Raw genomic sequence first — 10627 nt, 5'->3', positions numbered from 1 at the left:
TTAACTAGTTTAAAAACCAAAAAACCAACCAAACCAATCCATTTCAATACGGTTTGGTCTGGTTTGGTTGGCTTTGGACAAAAAAACCGAACCAAACCAATCCAATTGAATTCTGTACGATTGGATCAGATTGTTTTTCCTACCAAAACCAAACTAAAGCGCACCACGGACACCAGTAGTACCATGCAGATGAACCACAATAAACTGAAAGGTCAGTGAATAATTAGTCTTATCATATTGTTTGCATTTTTCAATTTCTTAGCAGTCAATTTGGGAATTTCATAACCTTAGGTTTGCTATTTGGCATTCACTCTAAGGTTATGTATCTGTCTAAGATACCAAAAGTCAGCTAGTGGTCACTGAATTAAGTTGTCACTTGTCAGTGTCCTTATGGATTGTTTCAGTTAAATAGAACAAATAATCAAAAGCTTAGCAATTCAATTACTATTTTTCCTCGGCCACTTGCATATTTTTTATGTCACTAATGGTTAAAACATGCTTTGCTTTTTCCATGAAGCAAACAAGGTAATGTCATATTGTCATGCATTATTCCAAGGAAAAAAACTTAGTATACAACACAAAAACAGAAACAAAGACAAAATATAAAAAGTCACCAGCACATGTGTGATATTTTGAGGATTAGGAGAGGCAATATGCTTTACACTTATACTCCCCTCAAAAGTCAAAACCAATTAGAGAGGGGAAAAAAAATAAAAAAAATTTAAAAGTAAAACTCTAATGACCATATTGCCATTGCATATTCCAAATTTCTATAATCAGTTTTTGGTCATTGATGGAAAATATAGGCATAGAGAAGCTCATTCCAAGTGTCGGAAACTCCTGGAAGGCACCAATGTATGCAATCTGCATAAGTTTTTGGGTTAGAAATCTGTTCTTCTGTTAGAGGCTCCCATTGCTTCCTATAGATAGATGGGTGACCTTCTTTTCTGTACTCTGAGAGCTGTGTGATGTTAAGCATCTGAACATTCAAGCCTCTTGATTTCAAATCTTGAAGTACATTTTCCACCACCCTCATCATTGATGGAAAAGTACCATTCCCCCAGTAATTCTCTTGTGTAATCAAATCCGTTTCTTTGTAGCAGTTTTCACCCTTCACTCCTCCCCATTCATGAGCCCTGCAATTTGCTTAACTTGTATTACAAATATAGGAAACAGAGGTTTTGGCATTGACACAAGCTTAATATGAAATTTTATCTAGAGCACATTCGGTATTAAAGCATGTGCTAAGATAGTATATTAAACTTGTATCTACACAAAGTTTCTTAATTGATTGTGAGTACAAATATAGGCAGCATTTTTGGAGCAACTAAGGGAGCATTTGGTTTGTACTTTTATTTTCTGTTTTCATTTTTAGTGGTTTTTGTTTTTTGAATTTTGTGAAGGAAAAAGTGAAAACAGTCAAAACAATAAAATCTTATTTTCTGTTGTCACTTTTTCCTTCACAAAATCCAGAAAACAGAGAACATTAAAAACAGAAAATGAAAATGCAAACCAAACACACCCTAAGAATCTCTAAAACCATAAACATCTCATATGGAAACTCATCATTAAACTTAACATCATAACAAATAACTTTAATTTGTTATCATAGTTTTAGATGGGTTCTGTCTCCCAAAAAGGCATAGTGCATAAAAAGGGAGGAGTTAATATGAAAATAAATACCCATAGATAAATATGCAAATATCATAATTATATTATTCTTTTAAGGTTGGTGAGAAGTCAGATTGTAATTACACCTTTGGTGAGTGGGTGACATGCTAACAAAAAACAACTGTGTCTTGCTACGATTAACATGGACCTCCAACCAATCTGACCAAGTCCTCAATGCCATTTCATAGACTCTCACCATTTCAACCCTTTTGAACACTGCATCTGGATCTTCAAATGATCCCCACCTACTCATTTCACATATTGTAATCATATGAAGAAAAAAGAAGAGGAAAGAGCTATGTTATTTGTATTTCAGGATTTTCACATATAAAATAAGGTAGAAATTTATATGCAGTTGTTTTCTTGTAAAGTTGATTGTTGAAAATTATTAGATAATTTGATATGTTTTGACTAAATTGTTATCTAATAATTTTTAGCTATTAACTTTTTACATGAAGAGAAATTTATTAGTTTCCACCAAAAAATAAACACTTCTATAATCAGACATTGTAAGGGTGACTAGAAATTAAATTAGTATTTGTACTTTGGTTCCTTTCCAAGTTTAAAATATTCTGATTGACCATTATGCTAACAATATAACTTTTTGGAAAAGTAGTTCTATCAATGGAGTAATAGTATCATACTTCACAAAGATCTATAACTACAAAATTCAATATTTTTCTTTACTTTTTCTTTCTTACCTTCTAATATTGTGTGGCTGATATTTATATGGAGCATGAAAAAAGCATTTACTTTATACCATACATTTTTTGGGGATGAAGTTGCATATGAAGAAAAAATTCACTTTTTATTTTTGATATTGGGGAGAAGGTGGTGTTCTACAACATTATTGGAGTATGGTGTGTTTAACTAAGATGTGAAGGACATAAATCGGACCATCAGATTTGTTATTTAAAATACAATTCTGACCCTCAAATTTGTGTACTTCACTCAAATTAGAGCATCGGATTTCATTTTTCTTCTCTCTTCTTAACAAATATGACCGTCCGATTTATTCTATAACAATTTTAAAAAAAAATAACTTCATACTAAAGAAAAACACCAACCCTTTCAATAATTATATATTACACACCAATTTCCTCCATATTGAAAAAAAAATAGTCGAAAAAATTATGGGCTAATCGAACATAACCTAAAATTCAAGTATAATGAACTTATTTTAGACAACAGTCTACCCATTTTCAAAAAGTTCATGGATCTATACTTTGTTTATTGTTAAAATTTTAAAATAGATAATCAACTTGAGTTTGTTTAGTAATGAGTTCACTAGTCTACTTAAGCAAGTGTTGGAGATTTGAATCATCTTAGATTTACAACTGATTAAATCTTAGTATACCAGATTGAGAAATATTGTGAGAAACAAAAAAAAATTTAAAGATGTCACAAATCCAGGAATAAACTACAATTACACCCTACATTATATTTATACCCCCAATGTTTATACATACACATTTAAATACATAGGTCATTTGACAATTAATAGTAATAATAAGAATAATAATATCTATACAACTACTTAGTACTTACTATGTTTAGAAAACATTTCAAAAACACAATCATTATTATACAAATGGTGGTTGGAAATTAACATTGGAGTAGTTGTTGATGATCACATAACACAGGCAATAAAGCAGTTAATTAAATTAGTTGATGAAATTAAGAAAGTGATGGTTAGGTAAAAGATGTGTGTATACTCACAGAACATTCATTGCACGCCTTCTCCACCAAAGGAAAGTGTTGAAGACCAGAATGTCTGCATCAGTCCAATGCCTAGCATGCTTCTCAATGCTCTTGACCCTCACAATTCTATTTGCTACTTTATGGTTTATTGGATCATCTGAGTTTGATTCTACTAGTAGTGGGGCCCAATAGAACTCTATGCTTGCATTGTATTCCTTTTATTTCAATTTTGTCAAAGTTAACATCCATAAACTGTTATTAGTCACATAATAATAAGTTGTTTTCTTTTGCAATTGTCAAATGTTGGCTAATTAATAATCAAATCCATGTGTCTAATCAGAACTTGTTTCTCTGCTCATGTTTTGAAACATGAGAAAATTAAAGAATTACTTTAATAGTGTAACGGGTTTTTTTAAAGATAAATTACAATGACTTTGCTCTTTTATATTTAGTAAAATTTATTGTGATTTTTCTTTATGAATTTGATTTTAGTGCATTGTCAGTACAATGTAAAATAATTTTATACGTACATTCAATTATGTAACGTTCTATTAATAAAAATAACTATTTTTTATATTAATTACGTGGTCATTTAAAAAAACAAATGTAATTTAACGAATGTGTAAAACATTTTATATTATCAGTACATAAAAATTAAACTTTTTTTTATTTATTCATCGGTTGATATTAATTTCCTTTAATTTTAGGAGAGGACAATATTATATTTATAAGTGTTTAATATTATATTTCACAAAACATAAAACTATATATCTAAATTTTAAATTTGATCAATGTATAATTTTAGAAATGAAGAAAAATTAATTTGGATTTCAAGAATATCAAGTCCATATAGTCATTATACTTGCCATAAAATAGATATCATAAATTAAAATTCTTTTAATCATATAATCATATTAGCTATAAAAATATCTTTTGCATAGTATTTTTTATTAGTTTTAATTATCTTATCGGTCCCTATAGTTTCATTAAATTTTTAATTAGGTTTCTATACTTTTTTTTTAATTGAGTCTCTATACCGTATCAGATTTGATAACTAAGTCCCTATCGTGACAAAAACGTTAGAATTAACGGAATATTCTATTAAACTATATAGAATATTTAGTCAAATATTAGACATATTTATTTTGTTTAATGAAATATTCCAATAATTTCAACGTTTTTGTCACCACAAGAACTTAATTACAAAATTTAATATAATATAAAGACTCAATCGAAAAAAATATAAGAATCTAATTAAAAATTTAGTAATTATAAGAATCGACAGAATAATTAAACCTTTTTATTATTGTTTATTGTTCCATGTTCATGCGATGATAGAAGCAACTATATATAGCTCTATTCTTCTACTACATACTTATAATGCCTAAGATTACTTACTATGGCCTTAAAAATACTTAGTGAGCCATTGGCAATGGTGCGCATGGATTTAAGAGATGGGAGCACTGAAGACTCAACAAGGCAAACCATTGAAATCCATTGGCCTCTATTGAGTGAATCCCCCACAAACACAAGCCTCTTGTTCCTTAGCCTTTCAAGCATTGTTGTGGCATTGAACCTATAATAATTATATAACACAAAAAGATGGGCCACATTCAACTAAGCTAAAAAATATAATATAAATTGACTAAATTAATACATTTAAAAAAAAAAAACTAATGTATGGTAAAATATATTGTTTGTTTTTGAAATTTGTTAAAAATTTTAAAAATATTCATAAGTTTTATTTTGTTTTAGTTTTATCCTAAAAATTTTTTATTCGTATCAAATATATTCCTGACAGCTAAATTTTTAAAAAATTTTGGACTAATCTAGTAATAATACATGACAAATATGTTTGGTTTGCTTGTGTTGAAGGATATTTTGTGAATATTGTTACTGAATTGGTCCTAAATTTTTTAAAAAATTAGTCGTCAAAAATATTATATTTGATGCAAATAAAAAAAAATTAAAAAATTAAATAAAATATAACTTAGATATATTTTTAACAAATTTTAAAGATAAAAAATTATGTTTTACCCATTAATGTATCAATAATTGTCTAGAGAAGTTTGAATGCTTTAAACAGGGTAAGAAAAACTAATTTTAGTGACAATAGTATTATATTATGACCATTTTTTTAAGTTAATTTTTTGTAACAATTATATATTTATTATTATTATTCTATGTTATAATGATAAGTTATAGAATTTTTTTAACCTTAAGAAAGGTTTTTACCGATAATTAATAATTGTCACTAAAGCTTTAGCTTTTAACGACAAAATAAAAAACGATTAATAATATCTAATTAGGATAAATCTATTTACGGCAATTATAGCCGCCAAAGCCAAAATACATTACCACTGAATTAAAATTAGTTGTCTCTGAGCAATAGTCTTGTCAAAATATAGGTCTATAGTACTAATATCTGAACAAAAATTTGTCTCTTAACACAAATCAATTGTGTATCTAGACATGTATTGATGATTTTTCAATGTACTAAATTAGTCAAACTAACCTGAAAATTGAAAGAATAGATATCATGTAGTTACATAAAATTATAATTTTCCAAAATTAAAAGAAAAAATGTGATAATAAGGTAATACTTAAGGGGATGGAAATTAATTAAAGACCTTGGTATGTGACATTGGTGTGGCTGCCACCTCCAATTCTGGTAGCTAAGGTCCTTCCTTCCAAACTTCTCACAAGCCAATTGATCTGACATGTAAGTGCATTGCTTCTCTTTGTATAATGGATGAGTTATGTTGTCAAAAACCCACTTACCATTAAACATGTTGCATTTTGATACTTCAATAATTGATGAGATAGTATTACTACTACTCTCTTCAAACCATTCTCCTCCTTCTTGTGTTAGATAAACGGCAGTGACAACTACAATTGTTGTTAATACTAAAACAAGTGATTGAAATGTGCTTCTTATTCCTCCATTTGTAGTAGTGTTTCCTAACACTATTTCTTGTGATGCCTTATTTGCCATTTATTACAATAATTTCTTGCACCTTTCTTTGTTTTTTTTCAAGATGCAATGCAATGCAAGGTGCAATATAATGATTCAATTGTTCTACTTCTAATTCTCCCTCAATTTTAATTTTGAAGCTTTCTTGATGATGGATAGTGAGGTAGAAGATTATTGTCATCCATAGCCAAACATGTCCCACTGAAAGTGGTAGGTGGAGAACAATGATGCATTTAGAAGTTTACTGTACTTGATATTTCTTAATTCATAGTGTTTTACAATAAGAATCAGATAATAATGTACTATATTCAACATTGACTTTTAGGTTAATTAATTAAAATTTAGCTCCAATTTATATAGATTAAAAATTAATGTTAGATATATAATTATTTGTTTGCTTTCTACCTAAAATTTAAATTTAGAGAATAATTAATTTTAGGTTTAATTACTCGGTTGGTTCCTATAGTTTCGTAAAATTTTTAATTAGGTCCTTACACCAATTTTTTTTTCAATTAAGTCCCTCTTAGTAGTAATTGGCTTAATTTTATAGGGACCCAACTAAAAAAAAATTGGTACAGGAACCTAAATAAAAGGAAAAAAAAGTGTAGGGATCCAATTAAAAAAAAATTGGTGCAAGGACTTAATTAAAAGAAAAAAAGTATAGGAACCTAATTAAAATTTTTACGAAACTATAAAGACCAGTAGGATAATTAAACCTTTTTATGAGATAATATTAAACTATTTAGAATACCCATATTATATATTAAGAGAAGAAAAAAAAATCCGGTTGCCCTCAATACATTTAGAAAGATATTTTATGCTTCATCTACTAAACTTTACTATATATATATCTTACCTTATTTTATATGGTTTAATATGATGGCAATTATTTGAAGCACTATTTTTTAAAAAATATATATTCTATAGTAATTATGTTGTTTGGAACTTTGATTTGATATGATATGATATGTGGAGTAGTGTTTTGATGGAAGGACCAATTAAATGATATATATTAAGGTTATGTTGTTGACGTTTTCACAACCAATGACATTGCTTGAAGAATGGTCGAATCCCTTATTGTCCTCTCCACTATCTTTAGTCCTTTTCTACCTCAAAACACAAATGAGGAAGAGATAAGAGAAACCAACAAAGTAGTGTCACTTTCTTAATTCCCTCATGTGTATATGCATGCTTCATATATCAAATTTTCTTTTTTAGTGGGTTAACATACTAAGGTAACCACATACTAGGTAGATTTATTTGCAACTTTTAAGAGTTTCTGGTAAGAGTTACGTTTGCAATTTACTCTTTTAGTATACTAGTGTTTATTTTATTTTTTTTTTGGGTTATGTGTTTGGTTGAGGATAAATATATAATAAAAAGAAAAATAATTAAGGAATTTAGTTAGTATGCACAATATAATAGTATACAATTATGTTAAGCGTTATATTATTCAATTATATTTAAGAATTTGAACAGACTTTTAAATAGTAGAAAATACACATGCAATAATTGTAATAATACATAATTAGATTATAATATAAAAATATTATTTTGTAAATATATTCAAATTAGCCAAAGCATACAGTACATGCATATGTACCAATATACCACTTAACCGAAATATAAATCACATGTGCCAATTTATTATGATACCACTTTTTTTTTAACGTTTAAGAGATAAGAAAAGACATGTAAATGGTTATATTTTTAACACGTCTTTTAAATAAGAGTTTTTTTTTTTCTAATTTGGTTGAATTTTTGCATAATTTTTTTCTTATTAATTTGTCTTAGGATAAATTCTTTTTCTTTTTTGAAAACTTACAAGAATTGAATTATAATTTTTTGGTCATAGAAACTTCGATAATATGTCATGATACCATTTTTTTTAAAAATTTAAGTCAATCATAAAAAAAGATATATGAATAATTATATCTCTAACACAATTATTTTACTCTAACTCGTAATATTTGGACAGATCCCTTGTATAAAAAATTACAAATGGTTTAACTTTCTTTATAAGTTTTAGTGTTGAAAAATTAAAATTGCATACAAAAAATTAATTAATGCCATCAAGCATTTAATTTACAAAACTTTTGAATGTATTGATAAGTTTAATTAGATTTATACGTTAGGGTGTTTAAATCCAAATTTATCTAAATTAATCCGCTCATTCAATCCAATCCAAACCAAAAACAAACTAAAACTGCATTAATTTGGATTTGATTGGATTCTATTTTTTGCAAACCACATAGACCGGATCGGATTTTGGACCTACTTTTCAAAACTGATCCAATCCAATTCAAACCGCACAATATGTTATAATATTATTATTTTATTATTATATTTACAATTTTACTTATAATAGGCTCAATTTGTTATATATTTTTATATTATTTATGTATTATTATTATTTAATAAATATTTTATGTTCAAAATGAGATTTATTTATTTATTTTAACTAACCTATAATTTTATTTCTCTTGTTATGTTATTGTTAGTTTTTCAAGATATTGTTGAAATTTGTTATATCATTGTTAATTATAAAAAAAATATTGAGTACCATCAGATTTATCGTCAGACTAAATCAGACGGTATAAATCTCGCCGATAAATATTTACCATCGAAATTTTTTCGTACGACGGTAATTAACATCAGATTTAATGACAGAATATAGTTAGCATGAAAACGGAATACGTTGGGCATTACCGTTGAAAATTTTTCGACGGTAATATTGGCGCCACATCATCCGTTTTCCCCCGTCATATTACTGGCGATTAAGCTGACGGTAATACCGACGAAAATAATTTTAAATTTTTTTGAAAAATTTTGACTGGGCTGTTACCATCGGTAATTCCAACGATAGCATTTTTATTTTTTTAATTATCTTTATTTTTCCGTCTATCTCTAATATACCCTGATAATTAACAATTGAAATAGTACTTTAGACCTTATGTTAAGTACAGTAAACATAAATTACAAATACAGAATGATGATAGCTAAAATATCTGAAACAATGCTTGTTAGAAAATTATAATCACTACAAGAAAGTCGCCGAAAACCGTCGGATATACCGACTGATTTTCTAAATAAATCTGACGGTAACAAGTTTACCGTCGAATTTACCGACGAAAGTAATGCGATGGTATAAACTTCGCTGGAAAACACTTACTGTCAGATTTTTGTAGTCCGACGCTAATTTTTGTCAAAATTAGCAGCGGAATATAGAGGGTAGAATGACAAAATCTATTGTAATTCGACAGTAACGTTGACGCTATGTTGCACAAATTTGCGCTATTTTTACCGTCGGATCTCTCTGACGGTAATTCTGACAGAACGTTTTTTTGAGATTTAAAAAAAAATCTATTGGCTTTTACTGTCGGATAATTTTGACGGTAATGTCGACGGAAATAGATTTTTATTATTTTAAAAAATAATTATTTTCCTTCCATTTAAAGCGTAAGCTGATGACAAACATAATTGAAATAGTAATTTAAGCCTGAAGTGAAATATCAAACAAACAATGTAAAAGTATAGAATGATATATGGTAATTGATATATCTGAAATAATGTTAATTGGAATACGTTCTACTCAATGTTTGGTAAAAAATTATACATATCATAGAACTATATTTACATTAACCCTCTTCAGATTCATCATCTTCTTCCTCTGGTTCACCATCCTTCTCTTCCGAGGTAGTTTCCTGATCATCGAACTCGTCTTCCTCTTCTTTGCCCACGTCGACCCCATCTTCTTCTTCAAGACTGTCGTCCTATTGTGATAGTGCGTCGTCCTGTAATCCATGGTCAATGATATCATCATCTGTAACAACAGAGCTAAGGGTAATCGGCTCACCAGTATCAATCACCATTTTCGAAGGGTTGGGTTATCAATCTGGTAAGGCTCCTGACCCTCTGTCCTATCACCAAAGTCGATGTGACCTCTTAGCTTAGTCTTAATCACAACCACCTAACTAGACTTCAATGAACCCGGATAAGGCAAAAAGTACACCTGTCATGCATTTTGAGGTAGAATAAAAGTATCATAGCACCTATTTTTTTTGTTACATTAACTTCAGTGATATCATAGTCATTGTGCTTTCGTGTACCTTATTGCGAACTTGGATCATACCATTCACATTTAAACACGCACGCATTGTACGTAGTACGACAGAAATACTCTAACTCAATTATGTTGTGCAACACACTAAACCAATCAGAGTAACCCCGTTTGAATCCCCACGAACCCAAACTTCGTTGTTATTGGTTTCTTCCCTATCG

The 10627-nt window shown here is 28.6% G+C and overlaps 1 protein-coding gene across 1 annotated transcript; it reads right to left on the bottom strand.

Annotated features, from left to right (window-relative positions):
* Window positions 513–6470, bottom strand: LOC107625797 (protein trichome birefringence-like 34). The gene is made up of 5 exons (XM_016328518.2): window positions 6003–6470; window positions 4771–4948; window positions 3391–3587; window positions 1758–1916; window positions 513–1136 (listed from the first exon to the last, which is right to left on the bottom strand). Exons 1-5 carry the CDS (start codon window positions 6365–6367, stop codon window positions 788–790), a joined length of 1248 nt encoding a protein of 415 aa, XP_016184004.1. The 5' UTR covers window positions 6368–6470; the 3' UTR covers window positions 513–787.

The sequence above is a fragment of the Arachis ipaensis genome, chromosome B02 (assembly GCF_000816755.2).
Source record: "Arachis ipaensis cultivar K30076 chromosome B02, Araip1.1, whole genome shotgun sequence".
NCBI lineage: Eukaryota > Viridiplantae > Streptophyta > Magnoliopsida > Fabales > Fabaceae > Arachis > Arachis ipaensis.
This window is presented reverse-complemented; position numbering and strand designations above follow the sequence as displayed.